The sequence below is a fragment of the Marmota monax genome, unplaced genomic scaffold, assembly GCF_021218885.2.
Source record: "Marmota monax isolate L192 unplaced genomic scaffold, Marmota_monax_Labrador192_F-V1.1 WCK01_AAM20220418_F8-fsc00057, whole genome shotgun sequence".
Lineage (NCBI taxonomy): Eukaryota > Metazoa > Chordata > Mammalia > Rodentia > Sciuridae > Marmota > Marmota monax.
In genome coordinates this window covers 9,203,977-9,226,838 of record NW_026693933.1, presented here as the reverse complement: position 1 = coordinate 9,226,838, position 22,862 = coordinate 9,203,977, and the positions used below count along the sequence as shown (strand labels likewise).

At 36.6% G+C, this 22,862-nt stretch overlaps 1 protein-coding gene across 2 annotated transcripts; it reads left to right on the top strand.

Moving 5' to 3' along the window:
* The first annotated feature begins 1,043 nt into the window (after window positions 1-1,043).
* On the top strand, window positions 1,044-20,619 carry Tra2a (transformer 2 alpha homolog). Of its 2 annotated transcripts, none has more exons than XM_046463515.2 (8): window positions 1,044-1,255; window positions 11,218-11,351; window positions 13,203-13,368; window positions 14,625-14,813; window positions 17,325-17,440; window positions 18,493-18,621; window positions 19,538-19,602; window positions 19,756-20,619. In XM_046463515.2, exons 1-8 carry the CDS (start codon window positions 1,220-1,222, stop codon window positions 19,764-19,766), a joined length of 846 nt encoding a protein of 281 aa, XP_046319471.1. In that variant the 5' UTR covers window positions 1,044-1,219; the 3' UTR covers window positions 19,767-20,619. The 2 variants fall into 2 exon arrangements, with proteins under 2 accessions (XP_046319471.1, XP_046319470.1); XM_046463514.2 differs by having other exon boundaries at window positions 1,045-1,255; window positions 19,535-19,602.
* Window positions 20,620-22,862: the final 2,243 nt, after the last annotated feature.

Here is a 22,862-nt window from a genome sequence, read left to right as displayed (position 1 = left end):
AAAAGGGGTTTTTTAAAAGAGGAAACTAATGTTTTTAAATTGCATTACACAAGTAAAGCTCAAAATCATTTCATAAATTATGACTGGGAGCTAAGCGCATAGTTTGGGAGGTCTTGATTATGAAGCTTTAAAGAAATATCTAGGGGGCTAGGTTTGTAGCTCAGTGGTAGAGCACTTGCCTAGCACATGTGAGGCACTGGGTTCGATACTCAGCACCACATAAAAATAAATAAATAAAATAAAGGTATCATGTCCCTCTACAACTAAAAATATTTTGAAAAAGAAAGAAAGAAATATCTAAGTTGCAAGAGACTATTTGAAAGCTGGTGGTGTAGTTGAGTGTCAGAGTGCTTGCCTAGCAATTGCAAGGCTCTGGGTTTTATCCCAGGCCCGCAAAAATAAATAAGTAAGTAAATGAATAAATAAATAAATAAGGTAAATCAGGAACTAAGCATTATAACAAATAAAATTGATTAGGAGGGACTGGAGGCAGGAGGAATGAGACAAGAAACTGTGACTGATAACCCCATTAGTGCATATATTACTTCGACAGCATTACAAAGGGCAAATGATGAAGAAAAGTAGTAGCTGAAAACATCCAAAAATAAAACCTATTAATTAGATACATTATCTACATATATATAAAATTAACAATTCCTAAATATCATTGAATTCCCAGTTCTTTAAATTTTGGTCATTGTCTCAAAGTTGGTTTATTTGAATCAAGATCATATGTACATATTTAATATACATAACATTTTTTTCTATCCTCTTATATCAGTATCCACGTGGACAACATTCAAAGGAACTGAGGTCAATAAAAGCTGATGACTGAAAATCTTCAAAGGGGTGGAGGCGTTAGAGCCAAGGCTGGAGTTTGGAGGTCAGCGCTGGGGAGACGGTTCCAAAGCGCCCAGGCTAGGAACACACACCACCCCATGCATTTTGCCGGCGGGGCAAACACAAAGCCTCGCGGGAGGCGGGGCTCGTGACGTCACGGAGACGCCCGCCCCCCCTTACGTCGCGCACTGGAGAGGCTAGGTTTCTGGGTGCGCGGGCGCCATTTTGCCGGAGCCTGCGACCGAGTGGGAGTGGAGTGGAGCGGCGGTTGTTGCCGACTCTTTCCTCCTCCCTACGGTCCAGTCAGCGGGTTGATCAGGCCATTGGCCCACAAGCCGAGACTTGTCTCTTATTTAGTTCTGGGGAGCGTCTGGCCGACATGAGTGATGTAGAGGAGAACAACTTCGAGGGCAGAGTGAGTACAAAGCCGCGGGAGCCGTCTTCGGCGGCGGCCCGATGCTCGGGGTTTTACCGGGACTAGCGCGGTCGGGCCGGGTTGCGGGGAGTCCTGCGGGGCCCGCGGGGAGCAATCTCTGGAGCCATCGCGAGTGATTTCTCACATCCCAAGATGGCTTCTGGGTCCACTCCTTCCCCAAACACTACAATTACCTCCCTCCCCCCTTTTTTGGAGACTGACTGGTACCTGGACTCCTGTCCTATCCCAACCTCCACATTGCACCCTCCCTTCTCCCCGCCCCGAGGCTTGCTTATTTCTTTCTGAGGAGGGTCCCCGTCGCGGTGGGGTGGGAGGCGGCGGCAGGGAGTTCCCCACCCCGGCCGGATAGTGGTAGGTGCTTCCTGCGGTAGCATATCTGGAGACTCCCGAGCATCGTAGAGGGTCTCGGGGTCGAAAGTGCGCGGGGCTGTTGTCCGGGCGGGGAGTAGCTGGCGTGGGACTAGCTGGGGCCTGTGTCTCCTTGGCTCTCTATTGCAGTGAGCGGCCGCGTCTCTGTTGGAACCGGCGGCGTTGCGTCTATAAAGGCGAAAGCCTTGAGGTTGAAGGTGGGACGAGCCTAATGAAGTGGTTAGTCAACGACCGCACCGACCCTTAAGCGTTCTTAAGACGAGAGCTGTGAGGGGAAAACTACGCAAGGAGCCCTTTTCCCTTAATGACCCTTTTTAACTTTGCTTTCACTTCAAAATTAATGTGGAAATGCTATAACGACTTATTTTTTCTAATTCCTTGATGTTGGATTTTTTTTTTTCTCTTTATATCTCAGCTTCTAATGCTTTTCTTCCTTTGACCTTTCATCTAAAAATTGACCACTCCTTTGCAGGTTTTTATGGTAAAAAAAAAAAAATTAAGAAGGAATTTTCTTTCTTTAATCTTACATAACGAATTTCTGGCTCAGTATTTTAAAAATAACTAGTCAGTTTATACTGTTCTCTTACTCAAAAGGTTACCTGAAAATTACAGGCCCACTTCACATTTCTCTTCTCACCCCTCCCCCAGGAAGAGAGGGCACAGAAGAAGGTTTTAATTATTTGGGGTCGGATGAATATAAACATCACAAAGAATGCATTATCCTTAACTTAGGATAAGTGCTAGAACGTGTATATCAGTGTTTGAGTTTTATTTCGGAAGTTATTGATGTAGGGGAAATTGGTGGAAGTGAGTTAGTTGAAATCTGAAAAGAAAACAAAAGCCCAGGCAACACGTTTCTGCTGTTGTGTTGGTATTTATTCTAGTCACTAGGGGAACCATTAAAAAAACACTTGAGGGCTGTGCTGGATAGAATCAATTTGTCCTTTCTGTGGAAGTTTAGTATAGAAACACCTGGAATCAGTCAAATCAAAGCTGATTAAGAGATTTAAAGCAATAGGGTAGAAACAAAGCTACATTTGAGATTAGATTTTTTTTTTTAATGAAATTTGGAGCATGGATATAATTGAACCTGCTCATTTTTTAGGGTGATAGATTTAGTGTCTCATAAGAAATGCTTAAGATCATGCAATAAAAATATTGGTAGTAGTTGTGTTTCTTGTTTGAAAATGTTCAGATATGGAAAAAAATTTTATTGTCCATCTTCCTTTCAATTAACTTTAACAAAAAAGTGCTTGTTTTAATTTGGTTTGTGGGATGTGGGCTACTAATGGGACCTTGATTTCTTTAGTTCTTTTTAATATGTCATCTAGTGGAGGAGACTGTTCTACTGTCATGTTACCCACCTATAAAAGTAACATGGGCTGACATTAACATTTATTTAATGGAAAGAGTAGGTTTGCTTTCCCCCCTCTCTTCTTGGTTATTTTTGGTTATAAAAAGTATTTTTGCCCTCCTCAGGGCACAGTGACACATGCATGTAAACCCAGCAACTTAGGAAGCTGAGGCAGGAGGAGTTTCTAGTTCAAAGCCAACTTTAGAAATTTAGCAAGACCCTGTCTCAAAGTAACAAGTGAAAAGAGCTGGGTATGTAGCTCAGTGGTAAAAGTACCCTGGGTTCAATCCCTAGTACCAAAAAAAAAAAATGTTTTTTCCACAAGTGTAGTTTAATGTAAATTAAATTAGTAGATTGAATAATTTCCATGTTCACCTGTTACGTCTTTTTGCATTTTGTTTTTTGAGCTTTTTAGGTTGAGGTGATTTATATGTAATTGGTTGAAGAATTAGAAGAATGGGCTGGATGGTGGTACATGCCCGGTGACTTGGGAGGCTAAGACGGGAGGATCCCAAGATCCAGGCCAGCCTTAGCAACTTAGCAAATCCATATCTCAAATACTACTACTACACATAATAATAGAAGAATGCTAGAAGTTTTTCTGGAGGATTACTCCCCCTCCCCAACAGCAGTTTGGCATTCATAAGTGAATTTGATTTTTTTTTTTTTTTTTTAACTATAGTGACCTTTTTCGGCTGACTATAAACCAGCAGTTTAAATTTTATATATAATAAACTGTTGTGTCCTTGTGTTTGCAGCTAAAGATGTCTAAAGGTAACAGCACCCTGGTCTAGAAAATAATTTTTAAGTGAGGAGCCAGGCATGGTGGCACACACCTGTAATCCCAGCAGCTCAGGAAGCTGAGGCAGGAGGTTCTCAAGTTCAAAGCCAGCTTCAGCAAAAGCGAGGTGCTAAGCAACTCAGTAAGACCCTATCTCTAAATAAAATGCAAAATAGGGCCCGGGTGTGGCTCAATGGTGAACTGCCTCTGAGTTCAATCCTGGTATCAAAAAAAAAAAAAGAAGAAGAAGAATTTTTAAGTGAGGTGTGTAAATAGTTGTCATCCTTTAAAAAAAAAATTTTAAACCATATTAGTAAAAACATTGAAAGGTCAGTTTCACATTTTAGGGTTATCAGAGGTGTTTGTGGAGATCATGAGTCAAATTTGAATTAATGTTTTCCTCACTGTAGGAGTTTTTTAGCACTAATAAAGTGCATTTTCATTTAGTTTATCAACATTGTATAGGATACATATTAATTCCATCTCAGTAAAAAGATGTTTAGAATTAAATGGAAACTTTCTAGATATTACGTTCTAGCAAGCATACTGGGGAAGTGGGACCGAAACTAGTATAGCTTACTTTTTTTTGTAGCATTTTAGAATTTACCACCCCAAAAATCTTTAATGCATTTTCTGTGTTTTACTGCTCATGATAATCTTGCAAGGACTGGAGTAGTGTCAGCATTTTAGAAATATAAAACTGAGACCCAGGGGCTGGGGTCATAGCTCAGTGGTAGAGCGTTTGCCTCACACTTGTAAGGTACTGGGTTTGATCCTCAGCACCACATAAAAAATAAATAAGTAAAATAAATAAAGATATTGTGTCCATCTTTAAAAGAGAGAGAGAGAGACCCAAAAGACTGCAGTCAGGAATCTGAGATAAGTACTAGTCCACTATTCATATAAACACATTATGCTGTATATATTTTGGTTAACATTTGTGAAGAACACAATATGCTTCAGTGTCTCAGAGCCATTAATGGAGTTTGCCAAAAGCAGTTACTACAGCTTAATTTTCCATTTTAAATTAATGTTTCTTCCATTTTAAAGAATACAGTTAAAGAACTTTAGGGAGGAATTCCATTTTAAGTAATCCAAGGTAAAACTTGTTTAGAGCATCTGCTGCCTTTCTAATTAGGGCTAGCTAGGTGTTCTTGAGGGAAAGTGAACTTGAAGTCTAATTTGAGATGACTGACCATTCAAATCTGGGTAAAAGTAAGTGGTGTCTGATAGAATTAATAAGGAATTCAGAAAAGGAGTCAAGAAATGGGAAAGATTTACTTTGAGATATAAAACTTCCATTAGGTCTTAAGATTAGAGAAATTATTATTGATTATATAGGTATGCTAATGGATATATAGGTATGCTAATGGAGAGATTGTGCTAAGATAGTGAAAAAATAGATTTGAATAAATATGCAATCAAAAAGATTCCTAAAGGAATTTGCTTGTGACATGTAATTTAAGTTAATATTTAAGTGGAAATGTCCTTTGGAGTTGGGTATAAGATTGACATTTAAGCTGTGGTTTAAAGACTCCTAGAGCCCCCCACAGCCACCTTTTCAAAACCCAACTACACTGACATTCTGGTATAGTTAACAACATAGTTGCATGAATTAGTTCCAGAATACCAGCTAGCTATTGGCTCCTGTTCTCCCAGCAACATAGCACTTGACCACGGTACAAGACAACCTAGGCAGCTGTCTACAACTGGAGTGGGAGTGGGAAGAATCCCTTATATCTCATCACATTGACTTGTTTTAAAAGGGTAAAGTTTCCTTCCTTGTAATATGGTAGTATTATTAAACAGTTTTATGTCTTGGGTTTATTTTTATAAAGTTGAGTACCATCAACTAAGGTGCTAACTTGCTCAATATAAGTAAAAGGCAGGATTTTGTAAAGGAGCATTGCAAGAAGTTTAACCCACGGTTCATAACTGTAATTTTTACAGTTATACCGTAGATTGTCTTATTCCTAAATGAGAATAGAGAGCCTTGATATTGAAAGAATATCAAGGGATTTAAATATTTAGGAATGAGTCTTTAAAAAAAAAAGACAAACTTTGTGGACGTAAATGAACCATACTTATTTACCTGTGGTATCCTAAAGTGTGAAACGGCTGAATATCAGCATAGGGTTTTTCTAAAATCTGCCTGACTGAAAACCTTTGATATTGATATTATCAGTGGGTACTCAGGAACCCAATAACTAGCCCTGAGGCCTTTGTAAAACATGTATATTCCCATATTGAGTGAATTAATATTGGTTGTTATTTGTTCATATGTTCTAACAGAAGATTTAGCTGGGCAGAAGTGGAAGTAAGACAATGGTAATAGTCAGATGAGGAAGAAAGAAATGCTGTAGAAAAGTTGAGAAAAGAATAATGAAAGGAAATGCAGTTCCTCTTCCCTCCTTTTAAGTTACTAATATATATAGTTGTGTATAATCCTTATTTTGTTGATATTCACCCAAAATATGAGTGACTAGAACTGATGTGAAAGAAAAGTTAGCTTTTCCTTGAAATCAGGGCCCAGTCATCTCACTTATTCAAGATTCATAAATACTCCATGATACCAGAAGATGAGAGCATAAGTAGAGAATATTGTAACAGGTTAGTTTGGGTTTAGTTGCTATTTATTGGCTTTTTTTAATGTAGCGAAATCACTTTAGTCCATAGAAGTTTTTCTCTACCTTTGAAATTGTCACTTATACATCAATCAGCTTTTAAAAATTACAGTTTATTGTGAAAATTTAGGAGATTTTATGAGCTTTATTTAAGATTTGTACAGAATTTTACAGGAAAATTCACAATTGTGGCATGAGTTTTATAAGTGGCAATTACTAAATTATTTATGATAAAATATTCCCCAAATTATTCCAAACTTTTGAGAATGTGTAGACATGCAATTTTAGAATATATGTCAGCCTTTGCAGATTGAGGCATCAACCTCAGAATGCAGTAGACAGGTATGATCTTAAAGGGAGGGAAATTATTATTTGAAATTAGATAATATGAGTAATCTGTTTTCTTTTTAAGAGATTGCTCTAATAGGGCTAGGTTTAAGAAGAAACCAGAAGTATTTTATCAGCCTGACAATCTGTAAAAGAAATACCTTATCGTACCCTAGAACTGTTATTTCTGGGGGCTGAAAAAAATAAAATTGAGAAAAATACAAAAGATTTCTTACAAGTCCTGAAGAATGAAGTTGTTAGTATAATATTGTAAGGTATTTGGGTAATTAAAGTGTATTCTGTCTTCTGAGGACACATAATTTAAATTCATCAATGTATTTCTATGGAAATCTCCAATTTTATAAAGTAGAGGGAAAATATTGTTAGAAAGTTTGTTTTACACCCATAGGCATGCATTTGTGTAAATTTGGCATTATTATCTGGCTAATATTTGCCTGGCCTTAATATTGGAATGAGTTTATAGTATGATTTTTTTTTTTTTTAGTTTATTTTTAATGAGTATTAAGTGCTAAGCATGTAGATTTTGTTGGAATATTTTTTTTCCCCATCTATAATATACTGGCTGAATTAAGGACTATTTTTTTGCAGTAGGAATTATTCTTATCTGGTGATAATTTGTGCATATAACAAACACCAAAACAAAACCTTTTCAAGTGGGTTGTTTATAGTATGTAAGGTAGACTGGGTATCCTATTTAAGATGCTTGTTAAAATTTGTGATATTAAACGAAAAAATGTTGATTGATTCAGTGATTGTTGGATAAGCCAGATTACTGAGGAATTCATTGAATTCCTTGATGAGACGGCTGTAAGAACAGGTTAGTCTAACGAAAGGGGGAAGATATTACCCCTTCCCATCATTTATTTATTTGTTTTTGTTTTGTATTTGCAGCTCTTAAATTTAGCTTCCAATTTCTAAATCATTTTATAATTTTTTTTTTTTAAGTTGAAATTAGCAAGGCATAATGGCGCACACCTGAAGCCCCAGCAATTTGGGAGGCTAAGATGGAAGAGTCTTTTTAAGCCCACAAGTTTGAGACCAGCCTTGCCAACATAGTGAGACATCATCTTCTCAAAAAAAAAAAATGAATAAATATTGAAATTATTTCATTATGAAGACAGGTCAAAGATAGAAGACAAAAACTAGATAATCCTTTTCTATGAAGGACTTAACTAAAGCTTGATTACTAATTCAGAGTTTAATGAAAATAGCATTTATTTGGTAATAGTATTTGAAAAATGTTGTATTTAAATGATAAATACTAATATGACCATCTTTCAATAATAATTAATGAGCCATATTTTGGTATACTAAAAGTGTCTAAAGAATTGTTGTTTTGAACCTAGCAGTTAATTCTGTAGGTTAAGATTACTGATAGTTGAAGGATATAGGAGTTAGAGCGTGACTATTTCTTAACCTTGGATGAATCCATGAAGAAGCTCATTCAAAGTTAGATTTTGTGGAGCTGAAAGGGTAGACAGCAAAGGAGGTGAGGTATTGGTGACACCCTAAATGATAAACAGCAAAGCTTCTTTTAACATTTGTTGATGTCGGGCTGGAATTGTAGCTCACTGGTAGAGCACTTGCCTAGCATGTGTGAGGCCCTGGGTTTGATTTTCAGCACCATATATGAATAAATTAAATAAAAGTCCATCAACAACTAAAATAATAAAATTTTGTTGATGTCTTTTTAAAAGACATCCTGTCAGGCCAGGCATGGTGACACACACCAATAATCCCAGTTTACTGGGGAGATTGAGGCAGATCACAAATTCAAGACCACCCTGGGAGACTTAGCAAGATCCTTTCTCAAATTTTGAGAAAGGACTGGTGGTGTAGTTCTTGCAATGGAGCACTTAAGATAACACTGAGTTACCTTGTTCACACTAATTTCTGAGAAATAATTTTCAGCAACTGTTAATTATGTTTATGAGAGGAGACTTGAAAGTCATAATTGCACATATTTGGACCATTATGTTTTTGTCATGTTCTAAAAAAACTTCAAATAAACCTTTGGTTTTAATGTAAGAATTTTTATTTCTGTCATGGCAAAGTTAAAAGTTTAAGTGCCTTTCAGTTTAAAGCCTTCTAATTATACATGTTATGTATTATAAAAGCTGTGGTGATGTTTGTAGATACAATTCCCAGCCACTGCTGTTCAGTGTAGCATAAATGAATATTATGTCAGAGGGTCTGTTTTATAGAAGGAAAAGCCGAAGATATTCTTATCAGTTTAGTTACTGAACCCACCTGTGAAACTGTAATTACAAGCAAATTAGCCATGCCTTTTTCTATCTTTCTTTGTTTGTTTCTTTTTAAAGCACTGAATATGCTGCTCCAAGCATCTGTCCCGGAATTTAGAGAGTATCTAAAATGTGGTGAGAGACTTACTTTAGGTAGTTAAATGGGAAAGGTTGGTATTGAACAAAAAGTAGTTAATATTAGTTTTGTTTTCATATGGAAAAAAATAGGCCTACCAGCATTATTACAGTTCTGGATAAATAAGTCCTTGGAGGTAAAAGTTTTTAAGAAAGCTTTTTTTTAAAAAGTTGTGTCATAGTCAATATGGTATAAATGAAAATTGGTGTGAAATTGGAATAATTATTTATACATTAATAATCAGGCATAAATGGGCAGAGGAGCCAAATTGTCCATTATGTTTTAGTCATAAAGTGCCTAATGTTTGTCAAATAAGCTTTTAATCATTTATAAATAAATGTATTTGGAAAGTTTTGATTTACACCCAACTTTTCAGAAACCAGTTCTGCAATATAGGAAATATAGTCACCAAAGGATCTATAAGTATACATAATACATAAAAGCTGAATTTAAAAAAGGTAGAATCAAGCCAGGCACAGTGGCACAAGCCTGTCATCACAAGCCTGGCTTGGGAGGCTGATTCAGGAGGATCTCGAGTTCAAAGCCAGCCTCAGCAAAAAGCAAGGTGCTAAGCAATTCACTGAGACTTGTCTCTAAATAAAATACAAAACAGGACTGGGGATATGACTCGTGGTTGAGTGCCCCAAGTTCAATCCCCAGTTACCCCATCCCTACTCCCCCCCCCAAGGAAAGGTAGTATCAAAAATGATACAATTTTTGTAACTTGTGAATTTTTATATTTCCTGGAGAATATAGCATTTTAAAGTGGCACAGCTGTAAAATGCAAAATATATATTTTAGGGGTTTCAAACCAAAGAGGATAATTAAAATTTTTGCTTCCTCTTTCCCCTTAGTTTTTGCCATATATTATCTGTCTTCATAACCAGTCTTTCTGGTTAAATCAAAATAAGCAAAGATAGTAAAACAGAATTGGAAGGTGTTAGTAATTTTGCTGACTTTTTTGATTCCTTTGATCCTTTGGCATGTATGCTATAATGTATGAGTTTAGATAGTTGTGTACATCTATTTCAGCCTGGGATGCTTTACTTTAACAATATCTCGATTTCTTAGCATGACTTAGTAAAAGCGTATTCTAAGGTCAGTAAGAATCTTCAGGTTTAAAATAGCGGAAACTTAACACGTAGGTGGGGGGAAATTACACTTTATGTTAGATTTGTTTGAATTAAGTATTTATATTAAAATTGTTCACATTTTAGGTATTAGAATGAAACATGAAAGGGGAGGAGGGTAAAGAGATGGTTTAAAAAAACATTTAGAGAAATTCAGTAGATTCTCTTTGTTAGAAACTACACTTTTGAACAATTTTAAAGACTATAAAATTGCCTTTTTTTTTTTTTTTTTTTTTAATAAACTAGTTATTTGCACTTTACCTGCTGGCTTTTCCATTTGGTAGATAACATTCTGAACTCCAGCAGAGTTTTATAATCCCCACGTGCTTAAATATACTAAATGTTCTTTTTCCATTAAGGTTAATGTTCGTGAAGAAATTGAAGAGTTTTTTCCAAGAATGTGGAAGATAAATCAAGATAAAAGAAGGCTAATGAAAAGTATTAAAGATCAGAAAATTAAAATTGAATGGGGGAAAAAATTGAACAGAAGATTGGTCAGATAGAAGCACTTGAATATTTTTTTAAGGCTATTTTGAATTGTTTGAATTGGGGAAGAATACACGAAGTATGAAAAATGAAAAACTCAATGAAGAATGAAGAGAAGTAGAAAGCAAGAGTGAAGTAGAATTAAAAGAATCTGGAAGAATGAATGGGTCCTAGGTTAAGTAAATGTATGGTTTATGTTCCAGTGTCTGTATGATCAAGTTGTAGATGAATTTGCATGATTACTTAGTTAATAGAGAATTGGTGATCTGGTTCAAGTAGGGAATTATTGAGGACAGTTAGCAGTATTAACAATGGGTTATTAATGAGCTGAAATTTTTTTCTGGAGGGTGTTGCCTAACCATTTGTTTTTCAGGAGCAATCAATATAAAAAAAAAATTACGCTACATTAAATGTTAGGTGTTAGGCATCTACGGGACCAGTGCCATTTGTAATACTGTCTTCTTTGTTAGGAGTCTCGCTCTCAGTCAAAATCTCCAACGGGAACTCCTGCTCGTGTAAAATCGGAGAGCAGGTCAGGATCTCGTAGTCCATCAAGGGTTTCCAAACACTCTGAATCCCATTCTCGGTCAAGATCAAAATCCAGGTAAGTGTGTTTAAAATAAAGCCTCAGATGTTTTATGTGTGTTGGGTTTGGTTTGGTTTGGTTTTATGGCAAAGGGATTTTATGAAATTCTTCCTTATGGCTGCATTTTGAACAGAAATTTCACCAAAGGCTCATAAAATAGTTTTTCTCAGACTCTAGAATTTAGAAATTAATATTTTCTAGATAATTAAGAGTCTCTGCACAATTAATCTATTGGATAATAGCTATTAAAACAAATACATTGATTGACTTAAATGAACTTGAGAATCAGTGTATGGTTATATGCCAACAATATTTGGTGCAGCAAAAATGACAATTTTGAAGTTGTGTGAAGTGGTACACATCTATAATCCAGTAACTCCTTAGGTTGAGGCAGAAGGATCACAAGTTAGAAGCCAGCCTTAACAATTTAGTGAGGCCCTGTTTCAAATAAATAAAAACGACTCAGTGGAAAGCATTTCTGGGTTCAATCCTTCTTTTAAGAGAGTTTTATTCCACATACATATTTTATCTAAAGATTATGTATGACTCCTATGTTCAGGTTGAAACGCTGGTCCATTATAATTGGAGGGGGGACAACTCTAGATAATCAGAGACCCACCACTGACAACAAAAACTCTTAACAGACTACTGCAAAGTTCATGGTTTCACATGGCCCAGGTCAATTAGGCTGGAATTTTTTAAAAGCCTGGACAGTTGTTTGCTAAGTCATTTTTATTTCTGGAGTAAAGACATAGTTGTCTTTTAAAAGAGTCTGCTTGCAAAGGGGCATAATATAAAAGAATCATTTAAAAGGCTGCACTTTGGCAGGTGGGGTTGTGCATGTGGCCCAGTGGTAGAGCACTTGCCTAGCATGTGTAAGGCACTGGGTTTGATTCTCAGCATCACATATAAATAAATGAATAAAATAAAGGTCTATTAATGTCTTTAAAAAAAGAAAAAGCTGCACTTTTCTTGAGGTCAACAGCTGTGGTGTTTCCTCAGAAGTTTTATGCTTCTTAGTAGATTGTATTCTTTTGGTATTCTCTAAACACATCTCCATGTCTTTTGGTGGTGGTGGTATAAGACACTGAACCCAGGGGCACTTGAGATAGGGTCTTGTTAAAGTTGCTGAGGCTGGCCTTCAACTTGGGGTCCTTCAGCCTCAGCCCCCAGTTATCTACATAGGCAAATTCTATTAAGTCTTTCAGCTTTATTGCTTGCTTTTTTAGTTCTGTAAAAATCTTCCCTCATTTATTCCCTTCCTCCTTATGCTATGTTGGGGATTGAACTGACGGCCTCGTACATGCTAGGCAAGACCTTTACCACTGAGTTACATCCCTAACTTTTTTCAAAATTTCTATTTTGAGACAGGTTCTTGCTAAGTTGCTCCAGTTGACCTTAAACTTGTGATCTTTCTGCCTCAGCCTCCCAAACAGCTGGGATTACAAGCATGTACCACCATACCCAGCCTGTCCTTTTGCCATTTTTAATTTTCTGGCCCTTAGCATTTATAACATTTATGAAATATGTTATAGAAGCTATTTTGTAGACTGATACCACAGCTGGAAAGAAGGTAGAGTTTTACATGGTTGTAAGGTAAGGTGAAAGGGGTGAATCTAGAAGGGACAGACCAAAAGAAGGGAGGAGGTTGCGGTGATTTAAGAAAACAAGAATACCTTTTTCTTGGAGAGGACACAGGAGTAGAGGGACTAAGGGTGTAGCTCAGTGGTAGAACACTTGTTTGATTCCCTATGCCCCTTTCAAAAAGACAAAAGAGCTGAGAACAGGCATGGATATTTGTACACATCCTTGGAAAAAAGTATTGGCCATTTGTTCCAGTATTTTTACCTACATTTGTTTCTCTCAAAGGTCAAGGTCAAGAAGGCATTCTCATAGACGTTATACTCGATCCAGATCCCACTCTCACTCTCATAGGAGAAGATCTCGAAGTAGGTCGTATACTCCAGAATACCGACGGCGAAGGAGCCGAAGTCACTCTCCAATGTCTAACCGGAGAAGACATACAGGCAGCAGGGTATGTATGTATAAAAGTTAATGAAAACTTATTTTTCTCTTTCTTGAGTGTAATCATGGCATAATGTCTTCCTTTTATGAGAGATAGGAATTGTTTTAGAAATTGGTACTCCAGAAACATTCTTAACAAATTTAACTTTGGAAATAAAAGGAATACCTTTTATGTTATGGATATGCTAATAAAAGAAATGACACCATCATAACAAGCCTACATTTCATGATAGCTTCTATAATGGGGGTATAGTATCTTGATTTTTTTTTTTAATTTTGTTTTAATTAGTTACACATGACAGTACAGTGATCTTGACATACATTTGAATCAGATGGGGTATAATTTCTCATTCTTCTGAGTGTACAGGTTGCAGAATCACATTGGTCATACAGTCACGTATATACATACAGCAATAATAATGTCTATTTTATTCTGTTTTTTTTAGTTATTTTTAAAAAGATAAAATTTGGGGATAAATGAGCTCTAAGAATTAAAAATGAAAAGCATAAATGGTGAGATAATTAATGCAGAGTTTTACCATAATAGGGAGAAACCAAGAAAATATCAAAAGTTATTCAGTAGTAACAACCAACACTTTTATTTTCTTGTTAGGAAATGAGTAAATCTTGGATGTGTGATATTGAGGTGTTTTTGGTTTTGTTTGCTAGTTGACCAAACTCAGGTTTCAGTCAGTCTACACAGAATATGTCAGTATTTAATGATTAGAAATTTGTACTTTTAATTTTAAAATGTGGCTCATGGAAACATTGAAAGTAGTATATCCTTGCTACATAAAGAAAATGGGGACTGGGGCTGTAGCTCAGTGGCAGAGCGCTTGTCCAGCATGCATCAGGCACTATGTTCTATCTTCAGTACCACATAAAAATAAACAAATAAAATAAAGGCATTCTGTCCATCTACAATTCCAAAAAAAGAAAAGAAAGAAATGGAGACTTCTAAATTAGTAATTCCAAGTCAGATTAAATACTAACCCATCAGGGATATACAGGACAAATTCTTGGGATATGTTCTGAAAATTACTGGGCTAAAAGTAGAATTGTTTTTATTCAGGCTATGACTAGAAAGTATATTCCATAGAAAATCTAAATGCTCTGTGAACTGTAAAATGTGGTTCATCTGCTTTAGTTCCATAAAATTTTATTTCCAAATAACTAGAAACAATATATTCTATGTGAGGTAGGTGGGATGTTTGAAACAAAATATTTTTATTTTAATTAAAGCTTAATAACGTCTTTATCCAATAGGCGAATCCAGATCCCAACACTTGTCTTGGAGTTTTTGGCCTCAGTTTATACACAACAGAGCGAGATCTTCGTGAAGTATTTTCTAGATATGGACCATTGAGTGGTGTCAATGTGGTTTACGACCAGCGGACTGGACGATCACGGGGATTTGCTTTTGTGTATTTTGAGAGAATAGATGACTCAAAGGAGGTAAACTTGATTTTTTAAATTTTCATTTTGAGAAAATTTTATATTCATGAGCATAGTATTGATTTACTATTAAAAGTTAACTAATTCCCATTTCCGTAAACATTGTTTCTTCTCATATTCTAATTCAAACTCACCCTTTTAGTGTTACAATTAGAATAGCCAAAGTTTGACTTTTCCGCTTTTTCTGGTGTGTATATATATATATATATATAATCTCCTGATTGAAATCTGGCTTTGTAAACTGGGATGTATATTTTAAGTTAATGGAAAATGTAAAGTGTGTGTGTTTTTTTTTTGTTTTTAATAAACCACATTGAACAGATGATTAAATTGAGTGACATTTAAACTTATGTCTGAGCTAGGCGTGATGGTGCACACCTGTAATCCCAGTGTCTCAGAGGCTGAGGTAGGAGGTTCACAAGTTCCAGGCCAGCCTCAGCAACTTAGTGAGGTGAGACCACAAGAAATGATCCTTGTAATAAAAGCGGTAATAAGAACAGGTATATCTTTCAAAAATAATAGATGATATTGTCATCTAGTGCCTGTAATCCTGGCTACTTAGGAAGCTGAAGTATAGGATCAGTTGAGACCAGGAGTTTAATTTCAGCCTAAGTAACATATCAAGACCCTGTCTCAAAAAAAAAAAAAATCTATAATGCCAGAAATTGCGCCCTATAACATAGGATCAGGAGGCCCAAAATGTTAAGAGTGCCAGGGTAGAGAAACCTTTGATAATTTTAACTAAGGTAATACTTTAGTTCTCGAATATCTTAATTTGTCATTGTGCGGACTTTTTTGTTGTTATGTATTTGTGATTTGTTTTCCTACTCTCAAACAATAGAGGTATAAATTTAGAAATATTAAGATATGGGGCCTAAAATACAAAGTGCAAAACAAAAACAAATTTTTTTCCTGTGATAATTTTTTGTCTTAGCTTTTTTTTTTCTCCCTTTGGTTTATTTCTGGGTAAAATTAGAATGGCGATGTTACTTAGGTTCCAAAAACTTATTTCAAATATTTTCATTTGCTTAAGTGTTTAAAATATCATTGTAATTATTATCTTGGTGCTTAGGGCAAAGTGATGGGAATGTGAGCTCAGATACCAATGACTTTAGGAGCACTTTTTGGCAGGTTGATTTTCTTTATATTTGAAGTTCACTAGGTGGCAGTGTGTTGTAAGTCATGGCTTGGCTAATTAAAGATTGCTAGCTAAACTGCATTTTCTATTTTGAGTTGACCAGACTGAAACCAATTACTTCCAACCTCAGTTATACAGACTTCCCCTAGGTTGTGTGGTTTCTACTGTATGGCTGTGGCTGTCTCTACTTCTTCTGCACAGGCCTTCTGAAATGGCTTAGCTGAAATATGTATGCACAACAAAAACCAATGCTGTTGATAAACTCTTCACCCTTACTTGAAAGAAGAGCTTGGAAATTTCAGTTTTTGGAATTTAAAATAGAAAATGTTACATTTATTACAGTTTTGTTGTTTCAGAAAATTATTTATTTATTAAGATATAAATAATTGTTTTCTTAAGGTGGAGGGTTTTTTAGCCAAAAGGACACTTTCAAAGTTGTTCTTTTGAAAGATGAAACCAAAAGAGATATTACTTTATTTGTTTATTTAGTGCCAGGGATTGAACTCAGGGGCACTCGGCCACTGAGCCACATCCCCAGCCCTATTTTGTATTTTATTTCATTGCTTAGCACCTCACTTTTTGCTGAAGCTGGCTTTTATAAGTAGGAAGAATAGCTCTTTGAATCTTAAAGTAAAATATTTGTGAATTACATTAAAATCGTGTATCTTTATTGGTTTCTTCTCAGCAAGAGACTGAAAAGGTAGTACCATAAATGTGTGTGCTTCCATACCTTTAAATCTTCTTTATCAGCATATTGGACTGCAAACTGAAGAACAAGCAAAAAGGAAGTCAGGTGTGGTGGCACACACCCTATAATCCCAGCGACTTTTGAGGCTGAGGCAGGAGGATCAGAAGTTCATGCCAAGCCAACCTCAGCAACTTAGTGAGACCATCAAAATGAAAAACAAAATGGACTAGGGAGGTAGCTCAGTGGTTAAGCACCCCTGAATTCATTCCCCAGTTCAAAAAAAAAAAAAAACGGAGTAAAATCAGGTTACAGAGAAAATGTAGTTAAAACTTGGCCAACATTCTTAGTATTTTGAAGTCAGTCTTTATAAATAAATGTCTGAGGACTGAGGAAGTATGAAATGCAGCCTACCTGGGCAAGCTACAGAAAGTTTAGATTGAAAAGATGAACATGGAGTGGGAACTCAGACACAGACATTTGAGGGGAAGGTGTATTAACTTCTCTTTTGAGTAAATTTAAATATTTTCTGGACAGTTTTGAGGTCTAGAAATGTCAGAATCCCCTGCACTGCTGTGTTGTTTTCAAATTAGATGAGTTTATTTGGATTTCAGATAATTTTGCACTTAATTTTTAAGTAATTATTACTTCAAGGCCAGTGACTTTCTGTGCTTGTTCTCCTTTACAGGCTATGGAAAGGGCAAATGGAATGGAGTTGGATGGTAGAAGAATTCGTGTGGATTATTCTATCACTAAGAGAGCGCACACACCTACACCTGGCATCTACATGGGCAGACCAACTCAGTAAGATCTCACATTGCCTAGAGCTGAGACTGGGGCTTAGTGGTAGAGCATTTGCCTAGCATGAGACCCTGGGTTCAATCCCTAGTGCAGCAAGGGAAAAAAATTGTTTTTCATAAACTAAACTGTAAGAGCCAGAAATCTATGAGAAATGTGTGCAATCTTTGATTAATGAGGAAATATTTTTCCTGTCATTTAATTTACATACATTCTCAGAATTCTTTTAATATATTTTTAATATTTATAGTTTATTAAAATATTAATAAATATACAAATAAGCAAAATATGATGTTTATAAGCTATTGAAAATATAATTCTGGCTTTTCTCCTGGTCTTGTTCAAGAAGAACTTGTGTCTGTGTGTGTGTGTGTGTGTGTGTGTGTGTTTGTATTGTAGATTGACATAATTATCTTTATTTATTTTTTATGTGGTGCTGAGGTTCCAGCCCTTTACCATTGAGCTACAACCCCAGCCCCAATAAGAAAATGTTTAAGTATTAGAAAAATATTACATGTCTCTCTGTTCCTATGTGATCTGGGAAGCCTCTCTATATAAGGTTTATTTATTGATATTACTGTTTATTTAGGAAGAAAATATGGTAAAATCATAAATGATATGTAATTTATGTTTTGTAGATACGTGATGTTTATGTTACGGTGCATTGCATAGATTGAATTCAGTAGTAAATGGGCCAGGTGCAGTGTGCACACCTGTAAGCCCATTGGCTCAAGAGGCTAAGGCAGGAGGATTGCAAGTTCAAAGCCAGCCTCAGCAAAAGCAAAGCACTAAGCAACTCAGTGAGACCCTGTTGCTAAATAAAATACAAAATAGGGCTTGGGGTGTGGCTTAGTGGTTAAATGCCTCTGAGTTCAATCCCCAGTACCAAAAGGGCGGGGGGGGGGGGGAGAAAAGAAATATAAGCATTTGACCTCAAGGGTAGTTCTTAGCTGTCCTCCTTTCATTTTTTTTTTTTTTTCAAGCTGCTGATTTTTATTAAATGGTCCCAGAAAAAGGATCATTGACACTAAAGTGTAATGTTTTATATTTTTCTTTAGTAGTGGTGGTGGTGGCGGTGGCGGAGGTGGAGGTGGAGGTGGAGGTGGTGGCAGGCGTCGAGATTCTTACTATGATAGAGGATATGATCGTGGATATGACAGATATGAAGACTATGATTACCGGTACAGGTAATGTTTTAACTTTGAAATTTTTGTTCTAAGTTAGATGGCATCTCTATTATTTGGCACTTATGTGTTTGATCTGTATGAATAAAAAGTGAATGTTTGAGCTTGACTTAGCATTGGCTCCAGCTGCTTGGGAGGCTGAGATGGGAAGATCACTTGAAATCAGGGAATCAAGGCGAGACTGGGCAGCATAGTAAGACCTTGTCTTTAAAAAGAAAAACCAAGCTAGATGCAGTGGCATACACCCACAATCTCAGCAATTTGATGAGATTCTGTCTCAAAGTAAAAAAGAACTAGGGAGTGTAATTCAGTAGTAAAGCACCCCTGGCTTTTCTCCTGGCCCTGTTCAAGAAGAATTTTTTTTTTTTAATCCCTGGGTTTAAAAAAAAAAAAAAAGCCATGCATAGTTGGCACACTCCTACTCCCAAGAGTCTGAAGCAGGAAGAGGATCACAAGTTTAAGGCCAGCCTCTGCAACTTAGCAAGTCACTTATCTCAAAATAAAAAGGACTGGGGATGTAGTTTTGTGGTAGAGAACCCATAGATTCAGTCCCCAACGTCACAAAAAAATATAAACAAAAAACTCAGTGGCCCAGGAGGCTGAGACAGGAGGATTGTGAGTTCAAAGCCAGCCTCAGCAAAAAGTGAGGTACTAAACACAGACCCTGTCTGTAAAAACAATACAAAAAAATAGGGCTGGGGATGTGGCTCAGTGGCCAGGTGCCCCTGAGTTTAATTCCTGGTACTACCCCCACCCCACCCAAAAAAAAGAAGTGTAAATCATATTATTTTGAGACAGGGCCTCGTTAAATGGCTAGGGCTCACTATTTTGAGTGGTGGGGAATTTTTTTTAAAATTATCATCTGCCTTGGTAGAGTGTGTGTGTGGTATACTAAGTGATCTTTTATTTCTTACAGAAGAAGGTCGCCTTCTCCTTACTATAGTCGATACAGATCACGATCAAGATCCCGCTCCTACAGCCCAAGTATGTGAACTTTGCTTTTGTAGCATTAAAACCTCATTTCTAATTAATGGCTTATTATACAATATTAGGATTTATGTGGTAGCTGTTAATAGTTGGGAAAACATTAGGTAAGTCGAACTATAATTGTTAACATTTTTGTTCTTTCTCTTTCAGGACGCTATTGATAATGGAATGGTTGCAGTTGAGGACTTTTTTTCCCCCCCTTTCTCCTTCCCCTCTCTTTTATTCTGGAGTTTCCCAAGCTTCTGATTCTTCCTACTCCTTAAAAAAAAATCCTTGATTTATTTAGCTTCTACACTTTTTCAGTTGCATTGCTGTTTTCCACCCCTTTTATTATACTCTTAAAGGATGTAATTGTTGTCATTTTGAGTAGTTAAACACCTTGAGTAAAAAAAAGGAATCCAGTGTTAAGTTTTTGTATCATTTTTCTTTGCCTTTACAGAGGATTAACTCCTAGCTAATTATATGAGGAAAGAAATGGTCTTTTTAAAGCTTTCATGTCAGATATTGTATTAGACACTGTATTAGAGATCTACATTTATGAGGACTCCTTTTTTAACTTTTTTTGGGGGGGAAGATAGTAACATATGAAGTAGTTCAGTCATGTCACATTTGTCTGAGGTGGCATAGAACAAATAGTTGAGTGTAAAAAGTTTGAAGCTATAGAAGAAAACACTTGGACATTTCTTTTGAAGAATGTAATTTTTGAACCCTAAAAATTAAGATTACAAGCTTGTGGATTCCTACAAAACATGTTGTATTTGAAATACATCTGTTAAACTTTACAAACTTAAAGTGTGATTATTTTTGTGTGTGTGTTAAACTCATTGAGTTAGGTATATCCTTAATAAGTGAAAGACAACCCTTTATTTATTATTTAGAGCAATTGTATAGTTTGCTGTTAGAAATTTTGGTATTAGGACATTGGTTAAGCAGGCTCTTATAGGATAGAGTCCTTAGAAGATACATGTGGGAGAAAAGTAGTTTTCTTTCAAATAAAAGTTACTTCTTGGAAAACGGGATTGTCTCTTTATTTTGATACAGTGGAAAAATAAAACTGGATTGATATGGAACCAGTTCTTCCTTTTCTCTGCGTTCCCCTAATATGTATCCATACATAAAATTTTGCCCATTCTGAGTTAATTTCCTGAACACTCAAATGTGCAACACTTGTCTACTCTCTGATATTTTAAAACCCTTGTTTGTTCATTTTTTCTTTTGGTGAACCAGGTAGCAAATACTGAGTATTCAGTGTCAATATCTTGCTGTAGGAAAGATAAATAGTTCATGTCTGTTAAGGTTTTTGTTTGTTAGTTTTGCCAGTAAAGGATATCCTAATAGGTTTTAGTTAAATGAGGTTGTTAAAGACTGGGAGAGTCATTGCCTTAAAGAGAACATGAGTTTGGTAGAATGCCTATTACCAAAAAGAAGACCCAGCCGTGGTGGTGCACTCCTGTAATCCCAGCAACTCAGGAGGCTGAGGCAGAAGGATCGCAAGTTAAAAGCCAACCATAGCAACTTAGCCAGACCCTGTCTCAATAAAAAGGGCTGGGGATGTGGCTCAGTGGTAAGGAGCCCCTGGATTCTGTCCCCAGTACCCAAAAATAAGAAACCGTTGACGACAGAAATACTTGAAAGACTTATGTAGAATATTAGCAACAGTGAAAACAGCCACGTGAAGAGAGTAAAGACTGGTATATGTTAAAATTACATGTTATGGAAAATAAAGGAATGGGATACAAGTATTTTTCACAGGGGGAATTCTATCATTGACCTAGATCACCAGCCTCTTTTGTTTTTCTTCCACGTTTATCTTTTAAATTTTGAGATGGTCTCCCCAGGTTGGCTTTGAATTTAGAATCCTCCCCTCTACTGAGTTAGGGATGCAAGTGTAGATTTAGGCTGGCATGGTAGGGTGCACCTGTAATCTGGCGGCTTAAAAGGCTGAGGCAGGAGGATAAGTGTGAGGATCAAGAGTCCAAAGCCAGCCTTAGCAACTTAGCAAGGCCCTAAAGCAAAAGTTTTAAATGGCTTCTCCAAGGGGATGGGGTTGTGGTTCAGTGATAGAACACTTGCTGACATGTGAGGCATTGGGTTCAATTTTCATCACTGCATATAAATAAATGAATAAAACAAAGGTCCATCGACATCTAAAAAATATTTAAAAATAAAAAGTCTTCTCCAAGAAAATAAAATTTCAGCAAAGATCTAAAGGTGAGGGTTGGGGTTGTGGTTCTATGGTAAAGTGCTTGCCTAGCATGTATGATGCACTGGGTTCGATTCTCAGAACCACAAATAATATAAAGGTCCATCAAAAACAAAATATTTTTTTAAAAGATCTAAAAGTGAGCAGAGAGATCTGGATATGTGGGGAAGGAGCAAAGTTAATGGTCTTAAGGTAGTAGCATACCTGGAATGTTAGAGAAAAAATGACAAAAAGAGCTGGGTGCTGCTGGGGAGGGAGAGGAATGGATGCTTTCAAGAATGTAGAGGTCTGGGGTTGTGGCTCAGTGGTAGTGTGCTCATCTAGCATGAATGAGTCATTGGGTTCTATCCTCAGCACCACATAAAATGAAAGAGATTGTGTCCACCTAAAACTAAAAAAGAATGTAGAGCCAAGTTTTGTTTCTACCAGGGATTGAACCCAAGCGCACTTAACCACTGTGTCCCTAGCATGTTTGAGACAGGATCTCAATAAATTGCTTTGGGGCCTTGCTGAATTGCTGAGGCTGGCTGAACTTTTGATCCTCCTGCCTCGGCCTCCCGAGCTGCTGGGATTGCAAATGTATACCACTACACCCACCAAGACAGATTTTTTTTAGAAAGCAGAAACTGACTGGGCAAGGTGGCACGTGTCTGTAATTCCAGCCACTGGGGAGGCTGAGGCAAGAGAATCACAAATTCTATGTCAGCCTAGCAGCTGAGGCAGGAGCATTGCAAATTCAAGACCAACCTCAGCAATTTAAGTAAGACCCTAAGCAACTTAACAAGACCCTGTCTCAAACAGAGGGCTGGGTATGGTGCTCAGTGGTTAAGCACATCTGGATTCAAGGCCCAGTACAAAAAAAAAAAAGAAAAACATTGACAAAAATAAAAAAGGATTGGGAGTATCGTTCAGTGTAAAGTGCCCCTGGGTTCAATCTCTGGTACCAAAAAGGGGGAAAAAAAATGCTGTCAGTAGTAGTAGTTGTGTGTACACGCACACACACACGTATAGATGAGATGCTAAGTTTAAAGACTATATTAGGTTTATGACTACT